The 16,617-nt window shown below is 55.5% G+C and overlaps 1 protein-coding gene across 3 annotated transcripts in view; it reads left to right on the forward strand.

The window, feature by feature from the left end:
• Positions 1 to 1,834: 1,834 nt before the first annotated feature.
• Positions 1,835 to 16,617, forward strand: part of BIN3 (bridging integrator 3) — a 41,988-nt gene continuing 27,205 nt past the window's right edge. The window contains exon 1 of one of the 3 annotated variants that reach the window (XM_008249867.4): positions 1,835 to 1,971. In XM_008249867.4, the coding sequence (XP_008248089.1) occupies positions 1,964 to 1,971 (8 nt within the window). In that variant the 5' untranslated portion in view covers positions 1,835 to 1,963. The remainder of the gene's footprint in view (positions 1,972 to 16,617) is intronic. The other 2 variants (XM_017338320.3, XM_051836749.2) reach the window with 2 other exon arrangements.

Genomic DNA, 16,617 nt, shown 5'->3' on the forward strand with positions numbered 1-16,617 from the left:
CACTTGCATCTATAAACTGGTAGTCATAACCACAGCACCTGTCTCACAGGGTTGTTGTGGGAACTAAATGTGAACGGTTAGAGTAGTGCCTGGTTGTCAAGAGTGCTCAGATAATAACTCATAACAAAAACTGTAACAAAGCAACAAAGTGGAATAGACGCCATCAAGCGCCCCTTGCATGTCCAAGGCAGACATTACTAGTCAATCACAGAACTTCCCCACCAATGGCAGTCTTGAGACACTCCAAGATGGCACTCCAGGTAACCAGTGGTGAACAAGTCAAGGTGGCACATGGGAGGACACTCACCTGCCCTCTCAGATCTACCCTGGACACTTCATATTGCAACCAAGGAAGATGAAGCCTGCAGGAGCAGAGACCCCCTGAAGTCAGTTGGAGGCGGAGCCAGGGTCCAGACAGGTATCCCTGGCCCTGACTGCTGCTTGCCAGCTGGGCATCTGATCTTTGGGTAATCCGTGTGGGCTCCCCACCACTAGACTCATCCTCTTTCTTCCCCTCCCCCCACACCCTTGGCCTGGCTGCCCCAGGTGTTCTGGGACATCGTGCTGAGCAGGTGCAGAGCAGGAAGCATCAAGGCAACGAAACCACATAAAAACCCAATGCCTAGGGGCTGGCATTGTGGTGCAACAGGTTAAGCCACTGCCTCCTCCCATATGGGCGCCGGTTCGAGTCCTGGCTGCTCCACTTCCGATCCAGCATCCATGCTGATGCGCCTGGGAAAGCAATGGAAGGTGTTAAGCGCTTGTGTCCCTCAGACTTAGTCATCTGTGTGGCACAGGACGAACCTGAGACAGGCTCAATGAGGAGCACCCGTAAACCTCACCAGGAGAGGTCGAGGGACCGAGGACCAAGCCGGTTCTTGGGCAGCTTTCCCTCCTGGAAACAGCTTTGTCCCCCATGTAGACCTCTGCTCCCTTAACTCCAGCACGGGCTCCTGGCACCCAGGCCCCTCGGCTTTCACTGGGAAACCCACCCTTGCCCTGCATCTCTGCTGAGCCTGCAGGCTGAGCTCCCCACAGCACAGGGAGGTGTTTGTTCAGCCCAGGGTCCAGCGCTCTGGGCATCAGACTTGTGGGCGCAGTGCAGGGGTGCACAGGACAAGAGGCCCAGCCGAGCCCCCGGCCACGGTGGGAGACCGACTCAGTTCAGAGCAGCCACTTTCCAGACGGACTCCTCCAAGGCCAGCATCCCCCCGAGTAACCCTGAAGATCTCGCTGGCTGTGTCAGAGGTGGAGACTTGGGCGATGGCCATCCTAGGGATGAGAGGACCCAGCCCCAGGGAAGGGATGTGACTTGTGGTGTCAAGGATGGAGCGAGAGCCCCTGACTTTTCTAGACCTCACCCTTACTACTATCACTATTGTAAGCGCCTGTTTATGGGCTCCCTGCAGGGTAGCAGCTGTGGGAGGGCCCCAGGGCAAGAGGCTGAAACTTCTGACATTTGGGAAAGGAAGGAACAGAAAGAATGGGGTCATTCCTATCATTTGCGTTCCGCAGAGGAAGGCACGTGGAGAAAAATCTACCCCAACCCACAAAGCGCCTGTTCTACGTGTATGCAGAGCCCTGAGCCCCTTGGAAGCCGCCCAGATCCATTTGTTTGCAAGAGGCTGTGCATAAGCAAAGTCGGAAAGACACGCGCGGAGCCCACGGCCAAAGCCCCGCTCTCTGAGTCAGAAACCACCTCGCACACAGAGGCTGAGGCGAGGAGGCGGGGACAGCACGGGGGTCCACCATCGCTGGGGCCAGCACGCCAGGGTCGCCAGCAAGCGAGAGGCGCCGCGCGCTCCCGGCAGCCAACAGGTTAACGGCCGGGCCCCGCCCCCCGACGCCTCTTCCGGGCGGAGGGGGCGGCGCGTCACTTCCTGGAGACTGGCTGAATCCGGAAGTGATCCCCGAGGACCAGGTTGCGGGAGAGGACCCCGGCGGCCGAGCCAGGTGCGGGACCATGAGCTGGTGAGTGAGGCTCCACGGCCAGGGGCGCTTGGAGCCCCGGGCCCGGCGCGCGCCGGCCCCTTCTACCCTCGCCCTGGGGTCGTCCGGGGGTCCCCCCGGGGTGATGGACCGGAGCGTCCCCGTAGCCGGGGACCCCGCGTCCGACTCTTCCCGACGAGCCGGACCCGCCTCGCCACCACCCCTGCCCGGCGCCTTGAAGTGAGGGGGCTTTTCTGCCCCCGTTGTCGTGTAACTGCCCCTCCAGGCGGAGCCGGTGCCTCCGTCCCCCACCCCGCGCCGGGCGCCCCGGAGCTCAGCTCTGGCGGTCGGGGCCCGGCTTCGCCTTGCACCGCTAGCTCTTCGGAGGACGAGGCAAGCGTGCTGGTGCTTAGGAAGGGGCCAGACGGGCAGCTCGCCGCACTGCTTCCCGGGTGCCCTCCGAAAGACAGGAAGTCAAGCCTAAGCGTCAGGGAGTTGGCCAACTAGGGGAAAAGCAGCCAGGGTGGGGCAGACCCCAACTCCAGGTGCCGCAGCACTGGCCGAACCCTGACTCGGAGTGGACGCTCTCGTAGTGCTGCCAGTGGTTGATTTCTTTAGTGGGACTCAGTTCGCCCTGGCCGTGTTGCTGGCTCTGGATTACAGGAGAGAGCCGTGGCCAGCCTGCCTGCCTGCCTGGGCCGTCCTTGGGGGCTGCTCATGCCAAGGGCTTTACCTTCCTCTCACGTCCTAGAAACTCCACCAGAACCCCAGACCTCGGAGATCCAGCTTAAAGTGCACCTGTGTGAATCGGTTCCTTTTAGAACCCAGGGGCCATTGGTTTGCCGCTGTGTTCCCAGAGTGCAGCCTGTTTGTTTCTGCAAAGTTAGCTGCACGATAACCAGGCAGGAACGCAGGGAGAAGGCAGGATACCCATCAGGGAGGCTTTGCCCGGCTACCATGTGCCCGCCTCACAGAAGGCGCGCCCATTGGAAGCCGCTGATGTCAGTTAGCGTCAAGGCCCACTCCCCTTCCGCGGCTGCTTCTGAAACTCATTGACTGACAGATGTCCTAGAGCCGTGAGCTGCGCATGGCGGCGAGCGGGGAGCAAGGCCCTAATAAGCCCCGGCAGGAGCTGCTAGGGGCTGGAGCCCTAAAAAGGAACCTTCCCGTCTTGTCCTAACCTAGTTAACAACAGGCAAGCGGCAGTTCTTCAGTTCCCTACTCCCTTGGAGCATGCGTCGTGAACCGGGGGCGTCCTCCTGCCTCGGTTTTGGGAGTAAAAAGTGCAAAGTGCGGATGCTTGGCTGCTCGGGTTGGCGTTGACAGCTTCCAGAGCCAAATCAAGCTGGGAGGGAGGGCAGCAGAGCAGAGACCGCTGCGGCCACCCACGGGCTTCTGGGTAATCTGAGGCCAGTGGTTTCCACCTGTCTTGGAGAAAGCTGCTTTTTCTGAAAAACGCGTCACCGATGTCCTGCCGTCCGCCGGGTGGGAGAGCGTTGAAATTGGCGGCTGGCTGCCCAGCACGAGCTGAGGTTTTTACTGAGTAGAGTTGATGGACCCATACATGCACACCCTGGTACCTCTTGGCACCGGGGTCACAACCAAAAGGGTGCCTTTGTCCCTCAGAGCGGAGATTCTTTGCTCTTCCTGCTCAGCGGGGCTTCCGCGTCATCTCTTGCGTGGACCCTGACCCTCTCTCCCCGAGAGGGGAACGGCACCGGCGCCTGGGCACACAATTACAACTCAGTTCCTAACTCAGTCGCTGGCAAGAGGACCAGGGCCGGGCCCTTCTGATTCACTCCCAGAGTGGTTTTCCTGCTCGCAGCATGAATCCATCCATTCATCTGAGACTGGACTTCTCTGTAGGGAGAGAGCTCAGAGTGACGTAGAACCATCATGGGAGGCTGACGGCCAAGGTCAAGTTCACCAAGTACACGGGCTATGCCAGTCATCATGAATCAAGGCCTAGGGGCACAAGGCCCGTGGTCTCCCGAGGGTAACCATTGTTCTGTGCCAGGCCGGGCTTTCAAAATGTCACAGTGAGAAACGGCCAGTATTGATGCCCTTTGCACACTGGACTTCGCGTGAAGAGTGAGAGGCCTTTATTCTCTGCTTCCTCTCTGCAGGCAGCCCACCCACCCCCTGTTTGTTTAGTGGATACCTGCCGCCTTCCTGAACCACCTGCCCGCCCACCTTTCAGCCATGAAGAAGGCAGGCGATGATTAGATCATTGATTGACCTCCTGGCCGCGGGCCAGAGGCTTCTCCGTCCCCCTCTCCTGTGTCTTCATTATGATCTGGACAGAGAATTCTGGACGTAGAATTGATGACCGGGGCCTGGAAGCCCACACCTTGATGGTCCTCGGGAAAGGGCGTTATCCTGGGAAGGAGGGCGGCGAGGGGCAGCGCAGATGGATTTGGCCAGGAGGCGGCTGCTGTGTTCTGGTTCTGGTTCCGGGTCCGTCACTCCCAGGCTGGCCTCGTCAGACCTCTGACCTGTCTTTGACTTCTTTTTCCCGTCTGTCACATGAGATGGGTGATCCCAGTTGACACTTGGCTGCCCAAGTTTGCTGTGGAGAAAGCAGAGCCCGTCTGCAGATAGGGGCTTTTTCCGACTCTGCTGGGTCCCTCTGCCCCTTGAATATTGCATTCCTGGAGGTGGGCGTCCCCGCGCCCTCTCCATCGTTCTTTGTCCTGATAAAGGCCCAAGTCTGGGTGTGGCCCATTAGGCCCCCCTGGGTCTGGCCGGCTCTGGCTCTGTTCCCTCCTGCGCACGCAACTCTGCAAGCCTGTACAGGTGGCCTTGTTCACCTGGCTGTCGGAAGTGGCTTCTCCCTGCTGCTGTACTAGAATGTTCTGTACAACCAGACAGCCTCCCCCAGGGCACTTCCAGGGTCTTCCAGGTGTGACCAGCTTGCGCCTCTCTCCCATCAGCTCCAACCATCACGCACATGGCACATGTCTGATAGGTCTCTGTCGAATGCAGGGAGTGAACTCCTGGGTCAGAAGGAGCCGTTAAAGCCATGTTTACTTTCAAACGTTAAACCGTGTTTAGTTCCAGACATTCTCAGTGGAGTCTCTGCCCCCATGATTACCATTACTGCCCCACATCTGCCATGTGCACTTTGCTGTGTGTGGGTTTGGGATGAGGAGTGGAGGCAGAGAGACAGGGTTCCCATCTGCTGGTGCACTCTCCGAATGTCCCCAACAGCCTGGGTAGGCCAGGGCTGGAGCCTGGAGTCAGGAGCTCAATCGAGGGCGCCCATTAGGGTGGCAAGGACTAACTGACTAAGTGGCATGACCCAGCGCCTCCCAGGGTCTGCGTTGTTGGGAAGCTGGAGCCAGGAGCCGAACCCAGGCACTGGCACCTTAGGTCAAGGCCACACACGCACTCCCGGCGGTAACTTTTCAAATACAGTTTCCTTCCATCGTCTGACTTCATTCTCACATCCACCCTTCGGTAGAATTTTCTCAGTGAGTGCCTGGCAGAACCAGAACTAAAACCTCCACGTCTCCGGAGTGTTCTGTCAAACAAGAGCGTTAGAAAAGTGGCAGCGCGTTCCCAGGTTGGTCAGATCGCTGAGGGTCTTTGACTTAGCCAGGGTGTGTTGGCACTGCCACATGTACAGTCTCTGCTGTTGGGGGACATTTAAAAGACCCGCGTACGGAAAGTTCTGGGGATTCAGAACAAAACCCGGTCGTTGAACAGCAGCGGCAGCAGCCAGGAGCAGTGTAAGCAGGAGCCAGAACTCGGCCTGTGCTACCTGAGCCTCGGCTTGGCGGGAACGCGCTGTTTCTGTGGGGACTGAGAGGGATCCAGGAGAGAGGAGGGCGTGGAAAAGGTGCAGAGACAGAACGCAGCCCGGGCTTGGGGGTCAGGAGGCCCCTCCGGGTGTCAGCAGCCATGGTTTGGCAAGGGCCTTTGGCACCCTGGCTCGGAGCCGCACTGCGCGGCGCTCACGGTGTCGTGCTGAGGGGCTGGAATTGAGCCGAGGCTTTTGCATGGAAGGCTGTGGAGCAGGGATGTGGCGTGACGAAGATGGTGTTCAGTCATGTCGCTGTGGCAGTAGCCTGCCCGACGGCTCCGAAGAGAGGGCTGGGCACAGGCAGGCTCACTTGGGTGGTGGTTTGCAAGATTTTTTGACTGCAAGTCAGAGTTAGAAAAACCTTTGGCATTACATGTCACACACGTGCATCCACATACATACGTCACATACGTGCTTGAAGTAAAAGTTGTTTTTGTTTTGTTTTGTTTTTTAATTTAACAGGCAGAATTAGACAGTGAGAGACAGAAAGGTCTTTCTTCTGTTGGTTCTCCCCCAACAAATGGCCGCTATGGCCGGTGCACTGCACCGATCCGAAGCCAGGAGCCGGGGCTTTCCTCCTAGTCTCCCATGCAAGTGCAGGGCCCAAGTACCTGTGCCGTCCTCCACTGCACTCCTGGGCCACAGCAGAGAGCTGGCCTGGAAGAGGAGCAGCCGGGACTGGAACCCGGTGCCCATATGAAGTAAAAATTTTACACAGTAAACACATATGTGTAATACACTGACATTTTCTGTTTTATGTGCTTTTTCATTTTTTTAAAGAATGACCCACATCAGTTAATGTCATGGCGAATTTTTTTTGAAAGATTTTTTTATTTATTTGAAAGAGTTACACAGAGAGAGGAGGAGAGGCGAGGAGAGGCAGAGACAGAGAGAGAGAGGTCTTCCATCCACTGGTTCACTCCCCAATTGGCCACAATGGCCAGAGCTGCACCATTCTGGAGCCAGGAGCTTCTTCCAGGTCTTCCACGTGGTGCAGGGGCCCAAGCACTTGGGCCATCTTCTCCTGCTTTCCCAGGCCACAGCAGAGAGTTGGATCAGAAGTGAAGCAGCCGGGTCTTGAACCGGTGCCCATTACGGATGCTTGCAGTGCAGGCAGCGGCTTTCCCCACTGTGGTCACGGCTAATTTTGACACTGGCATGCAGTGGAATGACATGTAGGGAATGATGGTTACTCGAAACGCACCATGTTTCTAAACAGCCATCTCAGAACATCGTTACGAATAACTGAGACTAGAGCCTGTACTCCATGAGCTGAAGATAGGGTGCGTGGGTGGCTGGGTTGGTGGTTTTCTGTGGGGTTATAAGAAATGCAGAGGGGAGGCCGGCGCCGCGGCTCACTAGGCTAATCCTCCACCTGCGGCGCCGGCACACCGGGTTCTAGTCCCGGTCGGGGCGCCGGATTCTGTCCTGGTCGCCCCTCTTCCAGGCCAGCTCTCTGCTGTGGCCTGGGAGTGCAGTGGAGGATGGCCCGAGTCCTGGGCCCTGCACCCAATGGGAGACCAGGAGAAGCACCTGCCTCCTGGCTTCGGATCAGCACGGTGCACTGGCCACAGCAGCCATTGGAGGGTGAACCAACAGAAGGAAGACCTTTCTCTCTGTCTCTCTCTGTCCACTCTGCCTGTCAAAAAAAAAAAAAAAAAAAAAAAAAAAAAAGAAAGAAAGAAAGAAAAGACAAGACAAGACAAGACAAGACAAGACATGAAATGCAGAGGGGGACTGAATCCACAGATTTGAAAGCTGCCAGTCATGTTGTAGAACAGAACACCCGAGTGGACAAAAGCTTATACAAAGATTTTCAGTCATTGTAGTAATCGGGGAGAAGCAGATGAGGCAGCAGTAAGTTGCCATGTCACAGGCATCAGACTGGCAAAAAACTTGGAAATGTGGCAGTAGGGAGTACCTGAAGGTGGGAGCAGTGGGACTGAGCGCACCCCCAGAAGGGACTGTGTGCGCCCCCATAGGGAGACTGTCCATGCCCCTGAGGGGGACTGTCCATGCCCCCAGAGGGGACTGAGTGCGCCCCTAGAGGGGGACTGTGCATGCCCCCAGGGGTACTGAGCGTGCCCCCAGAGGGAACTGAGCACACCCCCAGGGGGGGACTGTCCGTGCCCCCAGAGGGGACTGTGCATGCCCCAAGAGGGGGACTGTGCATGCCCCAGAGGGGGACTGAATGTGCCCCCAGAGGGAGACTGTCCATGCCCCCAGGGGGGACTGAGCGCTCCCCCAGAGGGAGACTGTCCATGCCCCTAGGGGGGACTGCGCATGCCCCTGAGGGGGACTGTGCATGCCCCCAGGGGTACTGAGCGTGCCCCCAGGGGGGACTGTCCCTTGGAGATTCTGTCCTCAGAGAGGCAGCTCCCCCCACCCAAGAGAAAGTCGTGCATTCGTGCAGCCAGAGCCTCCCCTTCGTCTTAGCGTGCAGATGCCCAGCCTGGGGGAGTCAGAGCTACAGTGCGACATCTCTACACGCAGAAGTACATGTCACAGTTAGGAGTGAGAGAACTGAGTGTGCCGACTTGGGCGGACCTCAGAGGTCCGCTGCCTCGGAATGGTGAGCTGTGCACCTGTAAACTGTACTACATCTTGCCTGTGGGCTGCAACTTGCGTGGTGAAAGTATGGAAACCATCAGTACTGACCTCGGAGCAGTGGTTTCTGTAGGGCCCACGGAATCCTTTGGCCTGGCCCTGCCAGGAGGACTCCAAATAGCAGGCAAAGTTCTAAGCTGGTATTTTGTATGGCCATTGGCAGGAAGAAGGTTCCCCACCCCTGCTCTAGGGTAACAAGGGAGGGGAGGAGGAGCAGGTGCCAGGGTGTGGTCCTCAGAGCGTCAGCAGGATCCTACCCTGAACGTGGCTCAGAGAGGAAGCCCTGCAGCAAGTGTGACTTCAGGTCAGGGTTTGACAAAGTCAGGTGGTGGATACTTGAGTATTTAGTATGGATTCTCTGTGGTTTTTTGAGTGTTTATGATATTTCGTAATGCTTTTTAAATTTTTTGTTTATTTGAAAGACAGGGAGCTGCCATCTGTTGGTTTGCTCTCCAGATGCCCACAACAGCCGGGGCTGGGCTAGGGCCAAACCTGGGATCCAAGCACTCCATCCGGGTCTCCCATGTGGGTGGCAGGAACCCCACTACCTGAGCCATCACTGCTGCCTCCCAGGGTGTCTGTTAGCAAACAGCTGGAGTCAGGAGCCAGAGCCAGGAATCGAACCCAGGCACCCCAGTGTGGGTCACCGATGTCTTAACCACTAGGGTAAACACCTGCTCCCATAATTCTCTTTACTTTTTCATCATTGCTATGACAGAGACAGTGGTTAACCACTGTGGCCAAGATGGGTAGATGACCTAGACAAGGGCACAGAAGTCAGTTTTCAGGACCAGCGTCATGGCATAATTGGTCACACCTCTGGCTGCGATGCCGGCATCCCTTATTGGCGCTGGTTCAAGACCTGGCTGCTCCACTTCTGATCCAGCTCCCTGGTAATGCACCTGGGAAAGCAGCGGAGGATGGCCAAGTGCTTGGACCCCTGCGCCCCTGTGGGAAGCCTGGAAGAAATTCCTGACTCCTGGCTTTGGCCTAGCCCAGCCATTTAGGGAGTGAACCAGTGGATGGAAGTGCTCTCTCTCTCGCTCGCTCTCTCTCTCTCTCACTCGCTCTCTCTCCATCTCTGTCTCCATAAGTCTGCCTTTCAGATAGATAAATAAATAAATCATAAATAATTTTTAAAAAGATGCAGTAGAAGTCATTTTCCTTTCTCAGTGTTGCTTCTACCTCCTGCTTTCCAGCTGGCAGTTTGAGAGGAAAGAGGAGACGGGTCGTGTGGCAGCGCTGTCCCAGTCCCTGGCTGGTGAGGGACAGATGTGCAAGCCCGCTGGTCCGCTGCTCCTGGCAGGTGCATCCGAGCCACCGCGAGCTGTCGGAGGAGCTGAGGCCCTGGAGGCTTCCCTCTGGCTTGTAAAGAGAGCAGGAGGACTTCCACTTCCACGACTTGCACGTCACAGAGCCTTGTCTCCCTCCCCCTCCCCGTCTCAGAGAATGGGATGAGAATAGGTAGTAACTTGTCAATCGGATCTGAAGGTGTTTCTTCAATAGCTGCTCCTCCCCCTCCAAAACCACCAAAGGGCCTGAGCTGCCTGTCTTTCTCTTCCTGACTTTTTACGCCCCGTCAGCTTCACGGATCCTCTTGCTAGTTAGGACAGAGTTACCGCCACTCCATTTTAAGCACGTGTGTAACTTGGGCAGTCTGTGGTGCCGTATGGTATAGGGCAGCTGCTTGCCCCCGAAACAGAAGAGCATTCCAGGTCTCCTCCTGGTTCTTTGGAGTGTACGCATCTCCGTGTGACCGTGCAAGTCGCACCCCTTCGGAGCCTCGGGTTCTTGGCCATCATCCAGCTACCACCCTCCCCTCCTTCGCACCGCGTTCAGACTACCTACTGACTCTCGGGAGCTGCTGTAGGCATGCAGTTCACGGAGTCTTCACGGCTCGCCTGTGAGCCGAGGAGCCTGAGACCCGAGGAGGTTAGGTAACTCGGGCAAGGTCTCCCGGCTTGGCCCCTCGGCGTGCGGTGCAGGTGTGGAGTGCTTTGAAGTGAGCCCGTGTGCCACGTGCACTGGCACAGACCCTGACAGTCATAGGTGCTCGACACACAGCCGCCTGCCTTCACCGCGCACTCCCTGCGGTTGTATGACTTCACGTGGCGTGACTCACTCCAGAGGTCAGCCTGGGGGAGTGGCGGGGGAGGAGGGACTCACAGCTGAGCTAGGGGAGTGCTGCAGTCCCAGGAACCAGTCAGCCAAGGCAGAGTCATGCCTTTTATTTTTAAACCCACACATACCTCCGCAGACTGGCGGCCCGTTCCGCGCGCTCTGGCTCTGGACCCGGCTGATCTGGGGGGCGGAGACGGTGGGCATGGGCGCTGACATGGATGCCGTCCAGCTCGGTTCATTTCCCCCCCTCTGGCGGCATCGCGCACGCCCCGGCTCAGGCTGAACTCTCCGTGGCCCTGGGCATCCTGGCCAGCTGGCCCCTCAGACAGGAGGATGGCACCCTGCAAGCAGCTGTCGTGCCCGAGCCAGATGACTCTGGATGAGCCCTGCCCTGGCCGACCAGTGCAGGCAGCCCAAGGATGGAGTCGCGGAAGGTGGGGGAAGGGCCCGTCTTCCCAGCCTGCAGAAGCTGCTGCCTCTCGCCCACCTTCCTGCTCTGCCGAGACAGTGACTCAGGCCCAGACCACTCCCGGGGGAGCCAGGATTTCAGCCACTATCAACTGCCGCCTACTCTGCTGAGCCCGCCCGCCCTTCCCCCTCCCCCAACACTGGGGAATCTTGGCCAGCTTGAGCTACCAGAGAGATCCAGGGTGGGGTAGATGGATCGCACTGGTTCAGGATTCTCTCCACCCCTAGGCCAGGCCCAGGCGCACTCTAGAGGCCAGGGACTCGAGGGAGGCACGCCTGGGTCTCCGTGTCCTTGACTCTCCGTGTGATGCGAGTGCTGCAGCCTCCGGAGAAGGCCGGGGTGACCAGGGGATCCCCACCTAGCTGCCATCTGGGCCTGCCTCTTGTCTCTGCCTCTGCAACAGAGGGGGTGAGGAACAAAAGATTGAGAAACCCAGCGAATGCAAAATGCAGAAGAGCTGTTGTTGTAAATAGACGTTACACAAGAGCAGGAGTGTTTTTGGAAGGGTTTTACTGAGACAGAATTAGCCAACTGGCATCATGCTGCTAATGGAGATATTTACTGTTTGCAAAAGTATATTTGTAGCTTTGGAGAACATCCTGTTGACTTTTCTTTATTGTGGAAGAAAATAACTTCCCCACCCCGCCCCATCCCCCTTCCCTCTGCACACACAGAACTTTTTTTCTTCTTGAAGGTGGGGCATGTCAGAGGTTGGAGAGGGTAGGGTTCAGAGAAATGTTTTCTCCACTTTGTTGCTGAGACCAAAATATCCCTTCGGCCGGCCCCTGGGACTCGTATGTGTGGAGTGGAGCTGCCAGTGGAACCCAGGGAGGCCTCTTCCCGCAGAGGCGGGGCCCGGCCCTCTGGGTCTCTGCCAGGCGTAGAGCTCACCCCCTGGGAGCAGCCTTGTCTTCTCTCCGGACCTCTGCTCACCTCCTGGCGCCCAGGGCAGGGTGCTGAGGGGGAGCCGGGAGCAGGAGGAGCGAGAGTCCCGAGGCCCAGAGCCCCGGGGATGCTGCGCCAGCGTCGCGCACGCCAGCTGGGACCAGAGCCCGGGGAGGGGTCGGGATTGGAGGGAGAGGCGGCGGAAGGGCTGCGGCCGCGTAGCTGTGTTGTCCTCCCTCGCTCCCCTCTCAGGGCGCTCTGTTGAGTGGCAGGGAGAGTCTGGTCTCCCACCGGGACACCTGGCCCGTTTTCTGGCTCCTTCTCCGGCAGAATGGGCTGACATCTGCCATTTGGCAGCCACGGATGGACCCGAGAGACGCCTCTTCCTGCTGCATTCTCTCGGCTCCTAGGATATTTCCCCTGTGAAGCTTCCCCGGGCTTAGCTCCTGCGGCCAAAGGCCGGCTCCCCGCTCTCAGTCCCCGCTGAGCGCACTGCCGCTGGCAGGCTCTTCTCCAGGTGTTTCCGGACGGGGCCTGGGCTCTGACAGCCACCGCGGCGCTTTTCTTCCCTCCTGAAGAGCAGCTTTTTCAGGAGCCTTCCAGAGAGTAAGGCCTCGGGGGCAGCACACTGACTGACTCACTGATCGTCCATTCGCTGCTCACCGCGTGCACGACCCTGTCGTCCTCACCCCGTGTCTCTGGGGCCGATCACGGAACCCTCAGAAAAGAGTCACGGGCTGTTTATCCAGCGGAAGATGGGGAGCAGCGCTGGGCCTCGCACGCGACCTGCGGAGGTCAGGGAGAGGCCTGGCATTCAGCCCCTGCCCTGGGGGTGCTGTGTCTCTATCAGAGAGCACAGCACACACCGTCAGGCACGGTAGCCTGTGCCCTTCCAGCAGCAGGGCTACTTCAGTAGCGAAGGCTGGCCCCGTGCTCGGAAAGCACCTGCACCGTTCATCACAGCAGCAGGTCAGAGGAGACCAGCCGGTCCTCCGAATGGAGCTGAGAAGTCACCAGTGTGTTGCGGAAGTCCAGCCTTTGGTGCCGGTGCTGGGGTGCAGCCGGTTAAACTGCTGTCGGCGACGCTGGCATCCCCTGGGAGCGCCAGTTCAAGGCCTGGCTGCTCCACTTCTGATCCAGCTCCCCGCTGAAAGCCTGGGAAAGCAGCGGAAGATGGCCCACCCACATGGGAGACCCAGGTGGAGTTTTAGGCTCCTGGCTTCCAGGTGCCCTGTCCCAGTCATTGCGGCCATCTGGGGAGTGAACCTGTAGGTAGATCTGTCTTTCATTCCCTTTTTCTCTGTAACTCTGCCTTTCAAATAAATCGATCTTAAAAAAAAAAAAAAAAAAAAAAAAAGATAAAAATCCAATCTTTGTATCTTTGAGTAAACCAGGAACAAAGATATTTCCTTACTGTTGGGAATTTTCCTCATATTCAGGAGTGAAAGATCAGACTATAAGTTTTCTTACTAAAGCCAGAAAATTTTCTGCATTTTCTAGTTAATGCAGTAACAGAAGACAAAAAATTAGATATGAATATTGAGAAAGAAAAGGGAAACTTGATCGTTATTTTCAAATGATAAGATTTTATCTGAAAAATCTACTTCATTTGTTTTTCCCAGTTGAACGTCTTAGGCTACATAGGCTACATATGTAGATGTACCTGGGCTCAGGATAAGTGTACAGAAGATAAGCTGAAAAAGAAAATCCCATTTAGAGTATAACGCAAAAATACAAAGTTTCATGAAATGCACTTTAGACATGTGTAAGGCTAAAAATTTCACATATGTTTTTTTGGGACCTTAATATTTTAACAAAATGAGTCCAGAGAATCTAAATGAAAAACAAAACAAAAGCCAAAACTTAAGACCGAGGGACATAATAGAAAGCCTCCAGTGGGTGGAAAGAGATATAATGACCCTGAGTGAACAAGCCTAGGGCCTGGAAAGATGAAGGTCTTTAAGGGGACGTCTGGCTGAACAGTGAAGATGCTGGGTAAGATGCCCATATCCATGCCTCAGTGCCTGAGTTCAAATCCCAGCTCCAGCTCCTGATTCCAGCTTCCTGCTAATGTAGACCCTGGGAGGCCACAGGTGATGGCTCATGGAGCTGGATCCCTACCACACACTTAGGAGACCTGGGTGGAGTCCCCGGCTCTTGGCTGCAGCCTGATCCAGCCCCGGCCACTGGAGCATTTGGGGAGAGTGAACTAGCAGATGAGAGCTCTGTGTGTGCCTAATAATAATAATAAAAACCATGTGGGTCCTTTAAAATTAATCTATAAATGTCCTATATTTCCAGTAATAAATATCCTTATGGGGTTTTTGGGCAGGGACAGGAAGGAGGCACAAGGCAGATGATTTTGAAATTCATCTCCAATAATAAAGCAAATTAAAATAGCCAAGAAATTACCTGAAGAAGAAAACCAATGAGGAGAGATTTGACTTACTAGGTATTAACAGCTTTTCTAAACCTAAATAATTAAATCTGTGTTATTGGCAAAAGAGTAGACTGGTCTCTGACATGAAATAGAAGTAGCTTGCACTAATAAAATGGTTTTTCAGAGAGGGAGTATTTTTGAAACGTGTTAAAACAGCTGGTTGACCATACATGCAAGCTCTAAATGTAGTAAAGATTTCAGTCTAAAAAAACTAACCACTGACATTGTGAAAATGCCAGTGACACGGAGCAGCCACGTCCGTCTTGGTGGAGAAGAGCTCCTGTGGGGACGCTCTTGCCAGGGTTAGCGCTCATTCAGGTGAGCATAGAAAGGAATGGGAGGAAACGGGCCAGAAACGCCCCCTAGCATTAACAGAGATGCCAGGACAGGTCAGCGGGGAGAGCAGTCTTTTTTCACACACTGGAGAGCCACCTGGCAAGGAGTGAAGTTAGAACCCTGCCTCTGGGCCGGCGCTGTGGCGCAGCGGGTTGAAGCCCTGGCCTGAAGTGCCAGCATCCCATATGGGCACCAGTTCTAGTCCCGGCTGCTCTTCTTCCAACCCAGTTCTCTGCTGTGGCCTGGGAAAGCAGTACAAGATGGCCCAAATCCTTGGGCCCCTGCACCCGCGTGGGAGACCTGGAGGAAGCTCCTGGCTCCTGGCTTCAGATCAGTGCAGCTCCGGCCATTGCAGCCATCTGGGGAGTGAGCCAACGGAAGGAAGACCTCTTTCTCTCTGCCTCTCCTCTCTCTGTGTAACTCTGACCTTCAAATAAATAAATAAATATTTATTTATTTATTTGAGAGTGGACAGTGAGAGATAGAGACAGAGAGAAAGGTCTTCCTTTGCCGTTGGTTCACCCTCCAATGGCTGCCGCGGCCGGCGCACCACGCTGATCCGATGGCAGGAGCCAGGTACTTCTCCTGGTCTCCCATGGGGTGCAGGGCCCAAGCACCTGGGCCATCCTCCACTGCACTCCCTGGCCACAGCAGAGAGCTGGCCTGGAAGAGGGGCAACCGGGACAGAATCCGGTGCCCCGACCGGGACTAGAACCCAGTGTGCCGGTGCCGCAAGGCGGAGGATTAGCCTAGTGAGCCACAGCGCCAGCCCGATAAATAAATCTTTAAAAAAAAAAAAAAAGAATCCTACCTCATATCATAAACAAAAGTGATCCAAAATTGTCAGTTAAAAAAAAATTGGACTTCAAAATTTACAAAGGACACCATTAACAAAGTGAAAAAAAAATAAAAAAACAAGATGCGGTTGAGAGAAAATATTTGCCAAATCACCTATCTGATTAGGGACTTGTCCTGAGACTATGAAAATAATTCTTATGACTGAACAATAGAAAAGACATTGCCATTTTAGAATGGGCAGAGGAGCTGAATAGTTGTTTCTCCAAAGGGGGGAAAAAAAACACTTGAAAAAATGCTCACCATTTTTAGTCATTAGAGAGCTGCAAATGAATGCCATAGTGAAATATACTTCTAACTTACCAGGATGGAGAAAATCAGAAAGACAGTAGCAAGTGGTAATTAGATACCACATTTAGCACGGGTGGGAATGGAGGGGGTACAGCCACTTTGGAAAACAATCTGGCAGATCCTCAAAAGGTTAGACATAGAGGCACCATGTGACTCAGCTTTCTCCTAGATAGGCAGACGTGTCCATACAGAATCTTGCCCACAAGTGTTCATGGCAACATTCTTCATTAATAGCCCAGGAGGGGAAACAGCCGCGTACCCAGCAACTTGTGAGGGGATAAACAGTGCGGTGTCGCCATACACAGAAGCATCATCCCGTGATTAGTGAGGGGCGGGGTGAAGGACGGAGACGTGCTGCCACACGGACCATCTTTGAATTTTGCTAAATGAAAGAAACCCAAGCAAAAAGCCACACGCGATTACATTTACATGTAACGCGGCAAATAGGCGAATCCATAGAGACAGGAAGTGGAGCGGTGGCCACCAGGGCTTGGCGGGGAGGGAGTCACTTGCTCGTAGGTGTGGGGTTTCTTTGTGGTGTGATCCATGATCCAGCGTCCTGCCATGAGACACTGGTGGTGGTTGCCCAAGGCTGAGGGTGTACAGAAACCACCAAACCGTGCACTTTCAAAGAGTCGGGGCAGTGCTGTGTCGGCTGTCACTAAAAAAGAAACCGGGTTCTGAGTAAAGATGACAGGGCGAATACATGCACCCGATTTATCCCCCTCACGATCCCGCAAGAAATGCAACCGCGTGCTTCTGTACACACCCCCTCCAAGTTCCGGGAGAACAGAAGAGCCGTCAGCAACAGCATTTGAGAACTGGAACGCGGTTCTGGGAGAGCTGGCCCTGTACATCACAGAGCCCTCAGTCGGGGCA

The sequence above is a fragment of the Oryctolagus cuniculus genome, chromosome 8 (genome assembly GCF_964237555.1).
Source record: "Oryctolagus cuniculus chromosome 8, mOryCun1.1, whole genome shotgun sequence".
Classification (NCBI taxonomy): Eukaryota; Metazoa; Chordata; class Mammalia; order Lagomorpha; family Leporidae; genus Oryctolagus; species Oryctolagus cuniculus.